This window comes from Pseudorasbora parva, chromosome 17, assembly GCF_024679245.1.
Source record: "Pseudorasbora parva isolate DD20220531a chromosome 17, ASM2467924v1, whole genome shotgun sequence".
NCBI classification, from domain to species: domain Eukaryota; kingdom Metazoa; phylum Chordata; class Actinopteri; order Cypriniformes; family Gobionidae; genus Pseudorasbora; species Pseudorasbora parva.
Window position 1 is genome coordinate 38,839,056 of NC_090188.1, and position 19,318 is coordinate 38,858,373.

Consider the following 19,318-nt stretch of genomic DNA (forward strand, 5'->3'; position numbering starts at 1 on the left):
TCGAGAAAAATCTTGTTATATTTCGAGAAAAAAAGTCAAAATAAAATCTTGAGAATAAACTCATTAAATATTGAGAATAAAGTCGTTCTGTTTCGAGAAAAAACTTGTAATATTTCAAGAAAAAAGTCGAAATAAAATCTTGAGAATAAACTCATTAAATATCGAGAATAAAATCGTTGTGTTTTGAGAAAAATCTTGTTATATTTCCAGAAAAAAAGTCTAAATAAAATCTTGAGAATAAACTCATTAAATATCGAGAATAAAATCGTTGTGTTTCGAGAAAAATCTCGTAAAATTTCGAGAAAAAAAGTCGAAATAAAATCTTGAGAATAACGCATTCGATCAGTGTTCATTGCATAGCATACTGATAGAGGACATTAATATAATTTTGTCATAATTAGCTAAAGTTGATAGTGTTTCTTTGTTACTGAAAGAAAGTCTGAAATATAGCTTGACTAAGTGATCCAACTCTGCCATGTCCTCTATCAGTATGCTATGCAATGAACACTGATCGAATGTGTTATTCTCAAGATTTTATTTCGACTTTTTTTCTCGAAATATAACAAGTTTTTTCTCGAAACACAGGGAACTTTATTCTCAATAGTTAATGAGTTTATTCTCAAGATTTTATTTTGACTTTTTTTCTCGAAATATAACGAGTTTTTTCTCGAAACAGAACGACTTTATTCTCGATATTTAATGACTTTATTCTCGAGATTGTATCTCGACTTTTTTTCTCGAAATTTAACGAGTTTAATCTCGCATTATAATGACTTTAATCTCGAGATGCTTTTTTTTTTTTTGCTTGGCCCTAATCCTCTTCCGTAGGAAATTAAATTGGAAATATATGTTTTTAGGATTACAATGATATGAATGATACTTGAATCTAAGACAAATGGTCTAGTGCTGCGTTCCAGTTCGTTTTTATCATGCCCTTCACTCAAACTTCCCTCCACTCGGATGTGTGTGATTGCTTACGTTGCATGAGTGTCCACTACAGGCGGAACATTTGCGGTGGACTGAACTGGAACGCCCTAAGCCCTTGATCAATTGGAATCCATTATGGAGTTGAATTATTATATATTTCTTTCCTAAACGAAATTGTTTAATGCAACATTCTATATGTATATAGGTGTATCCGTGTTGTTTTAAATGCTTTTAAAAACATTGTGGAGTTGTTTGTGGTGGGCTAAATTAAACGCGATATGTGGTGACGTCACAATAACTTTGCATTGTGGTATATGAAGCTGCCTAAAGTGAACATATGAAATAGACTCGCGCCCTCTGTCAAAATTCGAGAGAGCAAGGGTCTGTCCATATAAACTTCCCTTGTCCACTTCATGAAGTTGAACACACTTAAAAATGGCGGTGGGGATTCCCCCGAGGGGAAGTGCTTAGGGAAGTTCACAAGTGCGTGTCTAAAAGTGGAGTGGAACGCAGCATAGGAGTTATGAGAGATTTCAAACTTTAGATCGCCGTAGCGCCCCCTATTGGCCAACATGGGTGATTATTGTGTCAAGCTCTCCCCAAATAGAGACAAGTTTCAAGTCTTTAGGCCTCATGGTTTAGGCTGCACGATCAGTTTTACAGCAGAAGAAAAAAAAAAATCCTTACAATTATAATAGGGTTTCTGCATTACGTGCTTGAACCCCAAATTCATTTCAGCTGAGGGGCTGAGAGAGCGACTGAGATCGAATGTTGTTGTTTTTGCTCATGATTTCAGAATGCGATATGAGACGCAAAGGCCTCCTCTGATTACTGTGCATTTGGAGTAAGGGTACATTTTCATTACAGAGATCATATGATTGGACAAAATTGAGATAATCTTGATTGCAGCATATTGGATTGCTGTGTTAACTACTTGTGTCATGCCATTTTAAATATTCAGTCAGAGCATACATAAGAATATTTTTGTACACTGTAAACAGTGAGTTCAGTTTTCAAAATAACAAGATAAGCAGCACAATCCCCCTTTTCTCTACACTCTGTATATTGTACCACAATAGTGCCACTATCTCTCTGTGTTTGAACACTGAACACTTTGACAAGAACTTCCTGGTTGGTTGTTAAAGTCTATTTTTATCCTGCATCCATGAGAGAAAGAAAGGATGAATGTCAGAGTCAGAATCAAAGCTATTTTAACTTACATGAGGCTTAAAAACTTATGAATGTAAAAAAAGTAAAACAAAAATGATTATTATTATTATTATGTACCTATCATCATCATCATCATCATCATCATCATCATCATCATCATCATCATCATCATCATCATCATCATCATCATCAAGAAAACTGCAATGTTGTTCTGTTTTGGAGCAGTCATTAATTGTTCAAGGTTTAAATCTGCTATATCTGTTATTATTGTTGCACCTGGTATTTAGGTTATCCACTCTGACTAATTCATGGCTGGAAGGTTGAAAATCTCCTGCTAAGCTTAATTAGTGATCTTCATTAAGAAGATACGCAAGCCTATTGAATTTAAATTGACAAGAGGCACTGCCAGGCAATGAATGGCTGCAGCACTCGGCATTCAGATCTCTTTTTAAGCCTTAAGATTGTATTGCAAAAATTAGATGCTAAATTATGAGTTAATTCCATTATCTGGATTTTCAACGTGTGTGATGTACCTTGCATTTTAAGTGATAATTAATGGTGGTTTTTGATGGGAAAATCTCTTTCATACCCCTCCTTTGTCTCGGTTTAGACAAAAAAAAAACAAAAAAAAAATCATTTTTCTCAGCTGACTGAGTGAAACATATGAAAATATGGCTAAAGTAATTATTTTGTAATCATGAATGTAAAGTGAGATAATAGTGGAAGAACTTGCAAGGTTGATTTGTCTGGCTATCACCAGACCAAGATCAATTTAAGACTGAACATTGGTCTGGGGAGTCTGCTCTGTATTTTCTACTGCACAAGAGGCGTGATAAATTAGCATAATTTAAATGACTCTGTACACAATTGGATAGTACTTTAACCAATCAGACCACAAGAGGCGTGATCAACGGGCAACGACCCACCGTTTCTCTATAGCCCCTTTCACACTGCGATTCCGGCAAATACACGGATAATGCGACCCGGCATTTGTTCCCGGGCCGCTAGATTTGGTCCATTCACACTGCCAGCGAAATACCGTAATATGTGCGCTTTCACACACTACCCGTAACGGTCACGGAACGAGTTGACACGTGACATCCGGATGTGACGTATAATGGCGAGCGATCTCAGCTTCAGCGCGGATAGTAAGGAGCTCCGTGGTCTCGACTTGTGTCCAGTTTGCGCAACTAAATTTGTTTAATTTTAGTTTCTTTTGTATACGAACACTCTCTGCGTTTAAAACACCGACGAGCTCTTCTGGCACTGCAGGGTTGTATTATTGAAAAAACAAGCTCTAGGAGTCGCACGATAACTATGTACACGTTGCGGCATTAGTTTCGGCTTTTGTTCACACAGCGCTCGTCCCGGGTCGAATACCGCAATGTTACTAGGTCCCCGACCCGGGTTCAATTCGGTAATCAATTCCGGGACGTGGTTGCTTTCACACAGAAGGCGACCCGGCAATGTTCCGGGAATATTGCGGGTCCGACGTGCAGTGTGAAAGGGGCTTATCTGTCCTCATGTTAAACCCGCCAATAGCGCGCCAGGTGGATAAGCCAGCCTGTGATTGCATCACGCAAAAGTGTAACAGAAGCAGTAGAAATGAATGTACGGGTTTCCAGACTGAGTTGCAGGGTGAAATCACCGGCAAATCAGGTTGGGTTTACCCAGTCTAAAGGTCGAGAGTAATTGTCCAATTAAATGTGCCTTAATGTGGTTCTGTTCTTGAAGAATGAGGCAGGGCTTGGGAAGCGCACAATCACGTGATTGAAGAGTGAAATTACTTAAGTTACATCCTCAAATATGGCTGTGAACTTTTTTTTATCTGATACAAAAATAAAGCATAGCTGTTCTATGTATTTATGAGGGAGCTGTGAGGAAAACTGTATCAATGACATCCTTTAAAAGACACTTAAAATTCAGTAAGTGAACTTTGGAAAAACACTGGAAAAAAGTGATATTTAAAAGATCAAATTTAGTATTGATGATGCATACTATATTTAAGTAAGCAGATGAACCCAGAATTCGAACTCAACATGCTAAATGATTGTGTTTTCTGTATAATATTTTTCTATGGAAAAAGGCTAAGCAAGAAACTGCGTTGCGTTTTATTTTCTTACTACATTAATGCATTAGTTTGCCCTGCATGCTGGCGTTCGTATAAGTGTGTGACGTCACGTGAAATCTACAAATGAATTGGTTGTAATGTACAAATTGCAGCCAAATATGAATCAAATATTCAGACAGACCACTGAATAACAGTGTGGGTCATACTGGAAGTTTACCTCCACCTGGGATCTAATATTGAGTTACTTATTTATGACAAAAATGTACCTTTTGGCAAAAACATTGGAAAAAAAAAGCGCATATACTTTTTGCTAGGGTTTTGTGAAGCCTCAGAATTTATTTTCTCCTTATCTGAGTGCTAAATGTTCTCTTTTTACCTAGTTTGCACAACAGCAATTTTAATTGCAATGACAATTTATGTAATATCCGCAGGCGGTGGCTTCATTGATTGTAATTGGGGGGTTTGTGGGAGTGCAGAACTCTATGCAGAACCTCAGCTGAGAAGCTCAAAAAGACATGTGAAGCTGTTCAAGCGACCCCACTCTGTGTCATTATTACAGGCGGTGATTATAATGGAGCATTCAAGTCTGACATGTTGGCGTCATTTGCAGTGTAAGTGGGGGATCATTCTGCACACTCTGAATATGTGTAAGACAGGGATGTCAAAGACACGCCATATTTATAGTTTGCTTCTTGAAGCAGTAGAATCGTTTTTTTATTATCTTTCCCTTGAAACTGAATATGTGGGTGATACCCCATGTAAAACAATTTTTCTCAGAATTTTTTTAGCTAACATTTCTGAATGTTTTGTGAACGTTCAATATATGTTTTTTTAAGAATATTGTCTTTGTTTATGTGAATGTTAGAGGAACATTCTATTTTATCATTTTGATAATGCCGTTAAAATGTTATTTCAGAGCTAGTCTTCTGAACATTCAAAACATCCAGTTTTGATAATAAAATCACATATTTTTTTTTATGTTAAGAACATTTAAGAATGTCAAATTATAAAAGTAGATAATCTAAGCGATTAATTTCAACTACGGGTATGGATTTCAAATGAACAACATTTGTATGTACCAAAAACTGTGTGAAGGCATATGTGACCCTGGAGCACAAAACCAGTCATAAGTCAACAATACATTGTATGAGTAAATTATCGATGTTTTAAAATGTTTCATGCCAAAAATCATTAAGATATTACGTACAGATATTTTCTACATTTCCTACTTTAAATATATATATATATATATATATATATATATATATATATATATATATATATATATATATATATATATATATATATATATATATATATATATATATATATATAAGCATTGCTAAGGACTTCATTTGGACAACTTTAAAGGCAATTTTCTCTCAATATTTAGATTTATTTTCTACCATCAGGTTCCAGATTTTCAAATAGTTGTATCTCGGCCAAATATTTTCTTTTGGAGAGATTCACTCCCTTTGACGTGGACGTTGTGCTTTCTGACTTTGCAGTTAATTGAAAGGTAAAATAAAAAAAAGCATAATTGGTCCCCTTAAAAAAAAAATCATTCTTTTTTTTTGTATAAATGGATGTAATGGATAATGTATAGTAAATAGACTGTTGTACAGTAAATTGTGTAAGAGTCTGGGAAATACGCTGTCCAAAACATGGAATCATAAAGAGCAAAGCTTAGATAAAGAAAAAAACAACAACACAAAATTGTGTTCTGTTTATTTGAACTATTTCACACAGAGTTTCAAACGTGGCCATTTTACAACCCTCAGATGGGCTGGGTCCTGACCTCTCTGACCCCACCGTGATTTATGCTAATGTCTGGATGTTTAGTTTAAACATGGCGTGGATTGGAGCACATGCACACTTGTGAGTATATAGAAAGATAATTTAGTTCAGAATCAGATCCGAGTCCTGATTGATTAGTATATTTAATATACAACTTGCATTCATTGTTTGTTCCTTACACATGTGTTTGTGACTTCAACATCTGTTCTATTCAAATCTCTTTAATGATCAAACAAGTAGTGACGCTTACAATTTTTTTAGATGAACGTGCAACTAAAACATTCTAAAAAATGCTTCCCATGAATAATGTATAAATAACGTTTTTGTTCTAACGATTTGAGAACACTTTTAAAGACCAGATAACTTTGAACGAATGTTCTATTAACATTATTGGAAGAATATGTGTTCCCTTTCAGTCGGTCACTCCCGACATCATGTCGTTTCAGTGAACATACGAATTGGGATCACTTAAGAGACAGCACCTGTGTGTTTCTGGATGCGTTCACTATCTGCCGGTTGATGGTCACGATCACTGTGTCTGGGTGTTAATCATGCTGAGGTGTTTTCACTGCGGGAACATGACTATCTCAGTGTTGAGATCGAGACTCAAGTACCTCACATGGAGTGGAGTCCATTTGCCTATTCCCCAATCTAGTACTGATAATGGTGGCCACCAGAACAGGTCTACTTTGATGATCTGGGGATTACAATGAGGGCTTCCCCAATGAGCCATCCTCCTGGGGTCTCTCACTCCTTTTGCACAAAGCAACCCTTGGAGCTTCCAGAGGAGCGCGCTGGCCCCTCTGGGGGGGTTCCAGTTGTTTCCTTTGTGGTTCCTCCAGGCAACAATATGCTGATAGTATGCATCAGAGGTTGTGCTAGAGTCCTGTGGGAATGATGATTTGGCTGCGCTGCCCCCTCCAAGTCAGACCCAGTGTTGGCCACTATGCTTTCCAGGCCTCTAGTGGAACCCTCCACCATTTCCCAAGCCCTCAAGTTTGGAAGATTGGTTTCTTGGGGTGGCCTGCGCTGGTTCTCCAAAGACTGCTGACACAGGGTTATCCATGTGACACCATGGTAGAGAATGTAACTAAGCCTTCTCATGAATCATCTGCTAAACCGTGGAGCCAGCGTGGTTGCACCGCTCAGACCCCACTTGGGATTTGCCTCATGAGTCGGGTTCTCTGTCCTCCTCATCTGGATTGAACACACCCTCTTCTGCTGATTGTTTGGGAAATGTACCCCTGAAAGGAGGATGTAGAGAATGATATTAGTAAAATACATGTGTTCAATAACACATTTTAACTATTGAAATTTTAAAGAGGGCATATCATGTCCTTTTACAAAGTCTTGATGTTTGTTTTTGAGCTTTACTAGAACAGGTTTTCCTGGTTGAATGTTGATTATTTCCCCATATTCTCAATTTTTGCGGCTCCTCTCTTGCCAGTCTGCCAGTAAGGCTCTGTTTAGTTCCTGTCTCTATGAAGCCCCTCCTTCTCGTTGGTCAAATTGGTCAAGTGCTTCTCCCCTTAACCACCAGTTTCAAAACACTACTAACTAAACCAGGTCCACCTTTATTCTGTTTGCATTATTTAAATGAGGAATATTGTGTACTTTGTGCTTTGTAACACATCATTTTCATACTCAAACAGCAACATTATAACCTTAAAATGTTGAAAATTTAAAAAAGCAATTCTTTAATGCATAATGCAGAATAAATTACATTTTTATTGAATGTACCAAGCTATTCTGGACAAATTGAAAAGAAACATGTTCAGTCAAACTTAGCCAAGTCACTGAATCTATGACATTTTATTTACCGTAAATCCTCTAATATAGGCCCGGGCCTTTATTTTACTCAAGCCCATCGCGGTCCAGTGCCCGGTTGCATAAAACACCTTAAGTGAAAATTTCCCTTAAGATCGCCCTTAGGTTTCCCTTAAACTTAAGGGTGTTGCATAAAATAACCCTTAAGTATCACTTAAGGGTTTATTAAACTGAAACGTCATAAACCCTTAGAATTATCCTCAAATGTCTATTTTTCACTTAAGTAATCCCTTAAAAACCGTTAAGCGTTGCATAAAGCCCCTTAACTGTCATTTTCCTAAGTATAGTTTAAGGTTAGGAAAAGTTTACCTTAAGAGTTGACGAACATTAATGAGAAAAAAATAGCTGAGTTTATTGATCCTGTTGAAGATGTAAATGTGCCAAAGTTAATTTTTCGCGATAGGCAGAAAAAATTAGAAATTAAATATTTTATCAATGTATTAAAATGTATTTTGACTTGTTGATAATTATGGTCATCGTTTGATCCTATGAAAGATACAACAATGCGTTGACACACACACGGTCTATAATTGAGAGGACGATCGGACAGCTCAAACGCAGATTTCACTGTCTCCACAGCGAGCTGCGCGTCTGCAGAATTATTGTCGCCAGCGTTGTTCTTTTTAACATGTCAAAGATGTATTGTGAAGAGGGAGATGATGTCGAAGAAGAGGCTCAAGAAGCAGAAGCAGAAGAGGCTCATGAAGAAAATCAACAAGATTTTCAACGGGCTGGATTTGTTGTCAGAGATGCCATCGTAAATGCATTCTTTAATTAGTTTAGCTAGTAGCCTATGGACAATAGTCATAAATATAAATAAATGAAATATAAATAAATAAATAAATCATAAATAAATAAATACAAAACCTGTCAGATCTGTCATAAAAAAATATTCGTCAATTGATGTGCATTTTATTTTTCCTTCACTTTGTAGCTGCATTAGTTTGTTATTAAGAATGAAGTTGTAAAGGTCTTGATTTTCCTTCTCATTTTTAAGTTTTTCGATCTCTAATTGCAGTTTTGTCTTCTGTAGGATGTCTCTTTGCAGTTCTAGCACTTTTTCTCTTGTCGCGGCTGGAGAGGATATTTGCGTCTTTCTGCAATTCACAAGTGTTTTGAAGGAATAATGAAAAAAATCTAAAAATTACATCGAGGCTGTTCTAAGTAAAATTAACAATAGACTAAAATAATTGTTAACAAAGAAGCAATAAAACCTCATTTTGCTGCATGATTTGGCGTGCTGCTGGCGCTCTGCCGGTGTTGAAGCTGATTTTTGCTGAGAATGTCTAACGTGTGAAACAAATAACGTTACCAAGCATATTTTATTTTGTCGTGATCTTCAAATCGTTTATCCTCAGCAGTAATCATTTTTATTTGATTTAAGACAATAATGTTCTCTCACTCCGTGTATTCCTCTTGTTGAATCTCAGCTTCACTCTCTAACCCGCCAGCGTAGCGTGTCTATGGCAACAATAGAATTTTATAACGGTAAAACCTGGGTCACAGTCGTGAAACACTTAGCGGCGTCCCTTACCTAAGAGAACCGTTTAAGGGATTATATGCAACACCCTTAAATCATTCCCTTAGATAAGGGGAAATCACGCCTTAAGTATCATACTTAAGGGAAAAACTTAAGGTGTTTTATGCAACCGGGCACAGGCCTTTATTCGAAGGAGGCCAGAATTAGAGGCAGGCCTCAATTTCTATTTGAGCAAATCAGACTACCAGTAGAATGAATAAAAATGAGATTTTGCATCTATTTCAACCTATAAAATACTAGGTTAATTTATTGAACACGTACAGTTACCATAACATTATGGTATGCATACAGAACATTAACAACAAATACCGGTAATTCAGGCTAAATACCAGTGTAGAAATATGGTAACTTTTGCATTGCTGCTGTTTCTCTATCACACAACTGCAAACTACAGGCTAAGTGAATAGGTAAACACACTTCATGAAGTCACAGGCGCAAGCCGCGTCACATACACCAGACAGCCTACTGTCTTAACACAGCTGTCAAACAATCATAATAAAAAAAAAAATAGACTGTAAAAAACGATTTTTATTTATTCCAGTATTTGAGACGTTATAATAATTTTGTAATTATGTTAAAATAATTTAAACAACTGTTAATTATCAAATACTATTATATTTGTATAATAAACCGAGGGGGCCTGTCATCATAGTGATGTTGAGGCCTGCCCAGAAAACGTTGGTTCTAATAATAGCCCCAGCCGCTATTAGAGACCGGCCTTTATTTACCTCCAGTGACAGCGAGACCGGCCAATGTTGGAGACCTGGCCGCTAATGGAATACAGGCCAATATTAGAGGATTTACGGTATATGAAATATCAGAATGTCACTTGGCTCATCACATTAAAGAACCAGAAATATTGTATAATCTAATTATCTATTGTATCTAACCAAGAGGGTTTGTTGAAATAATGCTATGTGCGTATAAAAATAGGAGCACTTTATCAGCCATTTATATTTGCTACACTACCTAGTTCATGCTACCAGCTGGTGGCGCTATGACTATATCTACATTTTGGCATGTAGATGTCTTCACACCAGGGCACTTATCAAATGTGAAGTTTGAGGCAGATGGGACATTGTATGTCTGAGTTACAGCTTCCTCTTTCGTGGCATTAATCATATACATTAGCACTTAGCCAAGTGTTGCATAATTTAACATGTTTCTAGCATGTTTGGAACTTCATGGCATATTTAAATGTGTTTCAGGGAGTGAATTAGTGTAAAGCATTGCATTTCCTGTTGCCAGCAGATGGCACTATCACTATAACTGAATACTGTCATGTAGATGTCTTCAGGTCAGGACTCTTATCAAACATGTGACGTTGGGGCAGATCGGACATTGTATGCCTGAGTTACAAAAGCTTCCTGTTTCATGACAAAACAAAATTTTGTCAGGCCGCCACAGTCATGCCCTTCAGGAAAAACTCAACATCTTCACAATTTAATGTCACAAAGACCTTTAGATTAGACTGATCACATATGATGTTTATCTGATCAAATCTCTAGGAGAAGTTTGTTGAAGTACAACATCTGGAAATGACATTTGTTGTTTTTCAGATCAGTCTACCATACTTGTACATGAAATGTAGTGCAAATGGTGCTTCATTTAAATTTAGTTCAAAGCTTACTTTCGAGCTATTTTGCCACAACTAATTCTGAAACTCATATCAGATGTACATTTTCACCACTTCTGACATGTGTGCTAAGTTTCGTGAGTTTTTGAGTGTGTTTAGGCCCTCAAAAATGTGATTCATTTCCGAGAACAAGGATGATGGGCAGAGCAGTTACAATAGGGTCCTCAAACCATCGGTGCTTGGGTTATATGTACAAACACGATTCCAAAAAAGTTGGGACACTGTACAAATTGTGAATAAAAACAGAATGCAATGATGTGGAAGTTTCAAATTTCAATATTTTATTCAGAATACAGCATGATGAAAATATGAAATATATCAAATGTTTAAAATGAAGGAAAAAAAGTATAATTTTAAGGGGAAAATAAGTTGATTTTAAATTTTTGATGGCCTTGTCACGGCCATGTTTACCTCTGTGTGGCATCCCCTCTTCTTTTTATAACAGTCTGCAAACGTCTGGGGACTGAGGAGACACGTTGCTCAAATTTAGGAATAAGAATGTTGTCCCAATCTTCTCTAATACAGGCTTCTAGTTGCTCAACTGTCTTAGGTCTTCTTTTTCGCATCTTTCATGACTTGCGCCAAATGTTTTCTGTGGGTGAAAGATCTGGACTGCAGGCTGGCCATTTCAGTATCCGGATCCTTCTTCTACGCAGCCATGATGTTGTAATTGATGCAGTATGTGCTCTGGCATTGTCATTTGGGAAAATGCAAGGTCTTACCTGAAAGAGACGACATCTGGCTGGGAGCATATGATGTTCTAGAGCTTGGATATACCTTTCAGCATTGATGGTCTTTCCAGATGTGTAAGCTTCCCATGCCACACACACTTATGCAACCCCATACCATCAGAGATGCAGCTTCTGAACTGAGTGCTGTTAACAACTTGGATTTTTCTTGTCCTCTTTAGTCCAGATGACATGGCGTCCCAGTTTTCCAAAAATAACTTCAAATTTTGATTAGTCTGACCACAGAACAGTTTTCCACTTTGCCACAGTCCATTTTAAACGAGCCTTGGCCCAGAGAAAACGCCTGCGCTTCTGGATCATGTTTAGATATGGCTTCTTTTTTGACCTATAGAGAGGTTTCTGTTCTTCCGCTTTCTGGAAGTATTCCTGAACCCAGGTTGTGATTTCCATTACAGTATCATTCCTGTATGTGATGCAGTGCCGTCTAAGGGCCTGAAGATCACGAGCATCCAGTCTGGTTTTCTGGCCTTGATCCTTACGCACAGAGATTGTTCCAGATTTTCTGAATCTTTGGATGATATTATGCACTGTAGATGATGATAACTTAAATAATAATAATAATAATAATAATAATAATAATAATAATAATAATAATAATAATAATAATAATTAATAAAATAATTTATTTATAATGCACTTTTCATTCCTAAGAATCTCAAAGTGCAACAAAGGGAACAAATAACAAGAAAATTAATAACAAGTAAAAATATAGAATAATAAAAAAAAAATCAACCAACACAGACAACTGAACAGAAACAGAGCTGATGGGGGAAGTCTCTGTAAGCTCCAGCACACTGTGGTCCACTCCATGTTTTACATTTCTCCCAGCGCTAGAGGCTCATGCCCGGGGAGACCACCGAGACCACCAGTGAGCAGCCGACACCCAGAAGAGAGAGCAGTCGCAGCGAGCAACATCAAATGTCCTTCAAACCAGAACCAAGTCACAAACATAATAAAATAAAATAAAATCTAAATCTAACTGTACAGTTAACATGATTTGTGGGTGGAGAAGCGACGAACAGACAACGCCAGCGTCTTCTCCCCCATGTTGCCAACGTCAAACTCTTTGCAATTTTTCTCTGAGAAACTCCTTTCTGATATTGCTCCACTATTTTTTGCTGCAGCACTGGGAGAATTGGTGATCCTCTGCCCATCTTGACTTCTGAGAGACACTGCCACTCTGAGAGGCTCTATTTATACTCAATAATTTGCCAATTGACCTAATAAATTGCAAATCAGTCTGTTCCAAAATCTGTTCTTTATATGTACATTTAACTTTCCGCAAACTTATTGCTACTTGCCCCAACTTTTTTGGAATGTGTAGCTCTCATGAAATCCAAAATGAGCCAATATTTGGCATGACATTTCAAAATGTCTCTCGACATGCTCACTTTTTCAAATCGATAAGTTATATTTTATTGTGTATAAAATATAAGTTTATGAGATTTGTAAATTATTGCATTCCTTTTTTATTCACAATTTGCACAGTCCCAACTTTTTTGGAATCGGGTTTGTATTAACAGTGAGCTTTAAAAACTCAAGGATTTGATGCCAAAAGCTTGCATCTTATATACACCATGTAAACACACAATGTTTGCTATGCAGACAAAGCCATTAGCCATTAGATTAGAGCTAACCAGATCAAGAAAAATCTTTGCAGTTTTATTCACAATGCATGAGATGGTCAGTCAAAGGATTTTAGGTGGTCAGTGCAATTAAGAAGCAATCTGTCCTAACTAATGAAAGGGACCCGCCATTGATGATGTATAATTTGTTTATTTTTTTCACCTACACCATTACCTAATGACTTGTTATTGTTGTGTAATCTGTTCAACAAACCCCTAAAAAAGTCACATTAAAATGCAACAAAATGGTTTGTCAGTTTACACATTTCAGATTTCTTGAATAAACCAAAGTAGGCTTACACTTTAAAAAAAGTTTATTGTAAAGTAATACAGACCGAAAGTGTCCAGCATGCATTGAAAATCCTTCAAAAGTAAAAAAATAATATAAGGAAAGCTTTAGTAACAGCTCAATTGCTTTGATGACTTCAACACAGCGACAATATTCACATTAAAGAATAAGTGTGATAATTAAGACATCTGCTAGCAATCACAAACATGTGAAGACAGCAAGCCAACAATCGTTAATTGTCAGATTTAAAAAATGAGAGCAGGAAAGGGCCGTCCCCAACGCCTACGTTTATACACTGAATGGACTCTCTGTTGTTTCTGCATTCCAATGAATATATAACAGCTTGAAAGCAATCTGGGAGACCACACATTATTGTTCTCACATCGCTTCATGTCAACGGCAGTGCTAAAGTCAGCAGCCAAGCCAAGCAAGGTAAAACATTTCTTTTAAAGTTACTCTGTTCATGTTTTTTTTGGATTAGGATGCAAATGGACTATGCAATTTCATCAGAAATTAAGTAGGTACCCCAAAATCTCTTATGTCATCATTTTTAGGTTGGGAAACAAGTGTCGCATATTGCTGCTATTAGCAAGACAGGCACGTATTTAATCCTCTGGAGCTCCCTGTTAGCTAAATGTTGAACCAAAATCCTGAAAAGACATGATTGGAAAATAAAGTGGCATTTTGTAATCACAGCTCTTGATTTTGAGTTTCAGAATGTTTTTCTAACACCGAATGCTCCAATCAGACAATATGAGGAGGACACAGTGCTTTTTTTTTGTTTGCGCCAACAGAATCTTGATGGCTCTTTGTTGATTCCATTTGCTCCACGCTGCTCCTCTGTGTGTGCTGAAATTACTTTAATAATGTCTCCTTTACAGGTCACCACTGTATTTGCAACCAAGCTCAAGTCTTTCACCTTTGTGCCGCTTCTAAAAAGACTGCCTGTGGAGAACAGGGTCTGGAAAAAGATATTTCAGACAGGCAGACCAAAAAAGGTGAGAAATACTCTTGAGACGGCTCAGTATGGATCCTGTAAATGTATGCCACACCAAAACGCTCAAAAAAGAGGAAACGAACATGACACTACACGAATTGGGTTAATTATGTAGGCTAAATTGTGCAGTTCCAAACCCAAATGCTGTAATTTTTTCAGATCTGAATAATTTTAAAGAATATTATGCAGTTCTTTAAATATGATGATAGTTCATAGTGAACATGGGTTTAAAGCACTTTAGAAGTATCTTTTTCCCCCCCAAGTATTCTGTAGAAGCCTTTTTGGAATAACAGACCTAAATTTAAGTCACAACTATAGTGTATAGCTATCATAACTATATACACTTACCTAAAGGATTATTAGGAACACCTGTTCAATTTCTCATTAATGCAATGATCTAATCAACCAATCACACGAAAGGGCGGCAGTGGCTCAGTGGTTCATGTAGATTGTCTACAAACCGAAAGGTTGGTGGTTTGATCCCCGGTTCCACCTGACCAAGTGTCGAGGTGTCCTTGAGCAAGACACCTAACCCCAGCTGCTCCCGACGAGCTGGATGGCGCCTTACATGGCTGACATCGCCGTCGGTGTATGAATGGGTGAATGTGAGGCAATAATGTAAAGCGCTTTGGATGGCCATAGGGTCTGTTAATAGCGCTATATAAATGCAGTCCATTTACCATTTTTACATGGCATTTGCTTCAATGCATTTAGGGGTGTGGTGACCTCTAGCGTCAACAAGGCATTTTTGCCCACAGGACTGCCACATACGTGATGGTTTTTTTTTTTCCTTTTCACACCATTCTTTGTAAACCCCAGAAATGGTTAAGCATGAAAATCCCCAATTGAGCAGATTGCAAAATACTCAAACCAGCCCGTCTGGCACCAAACAACCATGCCACGCTTAAAATTAAATAAAATTTAGTTTAAAAATTAAGTCACCTTTTTTTGATTTAATCACCTTTCTTTCTCATTCTGACATTCAGTTTAGAGTTCAGGGGATTGTCTTGACCAGGACCACATTCCTAAATGCATTGAAGCAACTGCCATGTGATTGGTTGATTAGATAATTGCATTAATGAGAAATTGAACAGGTGTTCCTAATAATCCTTTAGGTGAGTGTTTATTTCCCATTTACATTCATATTCTGCCTACATTTCCATTGTGGTCTAAAGTACCGTGAAGATTAGTCCGGTGATGTAGGTCTGTGCACGACTTTTCAGTTCCTGCAGGATTTCATCCCCTACATATAACCTCTTCGTCGGTCCATTTGTTTTTATTAAACTCCATTGTTGATTCGAATACCAAATAACTCTTACTGCATGCACCACACCAGACTTTTAAAAATCAAAAATAACAGCCAATCAGAAGAGCATATGGCCGGGCTCTCTTTGCATGCGCACTGACTCCATTCACAACTAAATGAATAAGTGACTGAAACATCTTTTTTTATCATAGAATACACTTGTTTGTTCATCTTGACTGTATGAACATTGTTGTTTCATCTTCATTTATTTTCAAGATCTGAGATGAATTAGCCTGAGGAGAGCTCTTCTTTATAGATAGCCTACTGAAAGCAACAATGCACACTATATGCAACACCGCAGAAATAAAAAAAACCTGTTTATAAAATAGAATCGTCATGAATTGCCATTGTGGCTGGTTAGTAGGCTACAAATATATATTATATAAAATATACACTTTCTCATGTGTCACGTTGCATTTGGTAAGGACACGGTGTAGGCTTATTTATATAGCTGTTTCAGAATTTGCATTTATTTCTTCCTTTTGTTAAGTCTGTGCATGTCCGTGCTCCATCCATTATTTTAGTGTGGCTGATTTTTGTCCCAATTTTTTTTTTTAGATATTACATGATTTCACCAAGTACCTAAAGCTCAACATCCCTAGTTCCTGGGGAAACTTCCTGCAGAGGAAGTTAGACTTTACATTAAAAAAATTACATATTTTTTTTGCGTTGAAATCAGTGTTGGAGAAAGTTACTTTTAAAACTAAATCATTACATTATTGTGTCTCTCGATAAAAAGAGTAACTAATTACATTACTTTATGGAAAGTAATGTGTTACATTACTTTTGTGTTACTTTTTCTCACCTGGGCTTGCTTCTTTAATAACATAAAACATTTTGACAAATGTAAAGGCCTCTTTACACCAAAAGTGAAATAATAATCCTCAGGGTGAAAGAGATGCAAATTCACGATTATATACAGAAGAGAGCGCAGTTAAAACAACCTTTCAAATGTTCAATCATTCTGGATTGAAGAAGAATAATTCATCATGCTTAAGCCATAAAAAAAGAAACACAAATGTGATGTTTATCTAAATTCATTCTTGCTTATTAGTATGGTTGAAGTGCATCATTGAAGGCCAGCAGCAAAGACACTGGTCAATAAAGTGAGATTAAATACATAAAGTATATTTGTGCAATTTAATATATTTAATTATTGCAGATTTGCATGAAATTATGAAATTGCACATCTCCGGTGTGATGACTGATCCTTCGGATATTCCTATGTAATCATTTTTTAATCGGCACGTCATCATTAATAAACCCGTCTCTGGCATGATGCCACCAATCTTTTGAATATTTAGATCTAATATGACTTCTGACCTGTTTGTTAGTAGGCCAGAGGAGAACCCTGACTGAGCCTGGTTTCTGCAAAGGTTTATTTTTCTCGATTATGCCACCTGATGGAGTTTTGATTCCTTGCCACTGTCGCCTTTGGCTTGGCTTGCTCAATTAGGACACCAAATTTTAAGCTAAATATCCAAATAAATTGAATTACTAAACTAAATTAAATATACCAACTAAATTACTGATCTGCCTGCATTGACACTATATGATAATTGAACTGAGCCGATAACATCACAGTTTTCTCCAGAGCGGCTGTACAGCCGAATCAAATCCTGTTGCATTATTTTACTGTTTAACACCGTGAAGCTGATTTGAAAAAAATCGCCATTGTAAAAAGTGCTATATAAATAAAGTAAAAAAATTATAAATAAATACATTTGCATTTCACTGTTTTTATTGATTTAGAGTAATACTGAATCTGTTTTTGTGCAAATAAGATGAGTAAATGTCTATTTATTCTAGAACTACAATAACCATCATGTTTACAGACAGCGTCTCTTCACTGATTTCACTCAACATGAGGACAGGAGAGCTGAAAATATTATTAACTTGCGTTAATAATTTTAAGAAAAGTAACTCAGGGATTTTGTACATTTAAAAGTAATGCGTTACTCTACTAATTACTTTAAACTAATTAAACTAAACTTATTATGTAACATAAGTTACTAGTAATGTGTTACTCCCAACAATGGTTGCAGTCAGACTTGCTTTGATCGAAATACACCAAACAGTCATATTTGGGTGAACTATCCCTTTAATTAGAAAATACTGCACAAATCTGATCTGAGGGAGACTTCAATGATTCCAGCCTAAGCAGAAGATGACCTATGTGTGTGTGTGTGTGTGTGTGTGTGTGTGTGTGTGTGTGTGTGTGTGTGTGTGTGTGTGTGTGTGTGTGTGTGTGTGTGTGTGTGTGTGTGTGTTGTGAGGGAAATGTGAAAGGCATTTGCTGAAGGGCTTGCACAATCAGGGTGGGTCATGTGGACTTGCATGTGAGCAATACATGAGGGACATGGACTTCTGGTAAAAAGATGTACAAGCTGGAACGGGAAACACACGCACACATAAATGCATTCACTAACTCCCTTACATCGTCAAGATGCTCAGAAGCTAGGAATAGCCATCTGTGGCAGAGAACTGCTTTGGGACAGCTGCCATTTCAGGTTTGGTGTCGCTTAGTAACATTTCCTGTCCCAATGTCAGACTTCACAGGAGCCAGGGGACTTTGAGAAGAGCATGGCAGAGGAGGGAGTCTACAAAGCTGAGGTTATTTACGTCCAGGACCCCGATGAGGGCCAGCTTGGAGAAATGCTCAAGAACACTAAAAGTGAGGTGAGTATTCTGGTATATTCTGTCAAACACAAACTCCTCTTGTTGAAATAACTGCTGTACCTTGCGTAATGACAGACTGGCTTGAAAACAAGCTATTAAAGCAATGACATTTCAAGAAGTATTTAGAGATGTTTGTAGAATATTATGTTCAAGTTGCTTTGGGATGAATTCTTAATATCTTTTAGCCAGCTCTAATGGGAGACATCATGCTAATGAGTATGGTGATCACACATGGCGGTTTTCTGTGTTGATCAGATGTAGTTGCAGTCCCCTGTTAATGAAACACACACATTATGGTGCTTACACAGTAGATAAAGATCTGACCGAACTATTGATGGATGGGAACCTTTATCGTGTCTAATTAGTCTGAGCCACTAGTGTTTATCACAAGCTCATTACAAAAAATAATGACTGCTTTTAAACATGTTTCAAAGACTGCTCTCCCCAATGGCATGCATTTGGGGCTGGAATTGCAAGCCTGACATTTTAGATTGGATTTCCGAAAGCACAATTGAACCTCCTTCCCTAAACTCTCAATGGTCAACAAGTGCCTCATATAGGACAAAAAGACTTTAATGCATTCAAAGCAAACAGGACTATTAATAAATCCCAATGCAATCTTATTGTACAACGTTGTGCAGTATGCAGAAAACAATTGGTCCTCTTTTGCTATCATTACTTAAATGAGTTATGCTTCTTTCATTT

General features: G+C 37.0%; 1 protein-coding gene across 2 annotated transcripts in view; it reads left to right on the forward strand.

The window, feature by feature from the left end:
• mlip (muscular LMNA-interacting protein) overlaps nucleotides 1-19,318 on the forward strand; it is a 74,774-nt gene that overhangs the window by 7,317 nt on the left and 48,139 nt on the right. Inside the window, exons 1-3 of one of the 2 annotated variants that reach the window (XM_067422067.1) lie at nucleotides 13,986-14,063; nucleotides 14,513-14,629; nucleotides 18,485-18,613. In XM_067422067.1, coding sequence (XP_067278168.1) covers nucleotides 14,022-14,063; nucleotides 14,513-14,629; nucleotides 18,485-18,613 — 288 coding nt within the window. In that variant the 5' untranslated portion in view covers nucleotides 13,986-14,021. Of the gene's footprint in view, nucleotides 1-13,985; nucleotides 14,064-14,512; nucleotides 14,630-18,484; nucleotides 18,614-19,318 lie in introns of those variants that run through there. The other variant, XM_067422068.1, reaches the window with a different exon arrangement.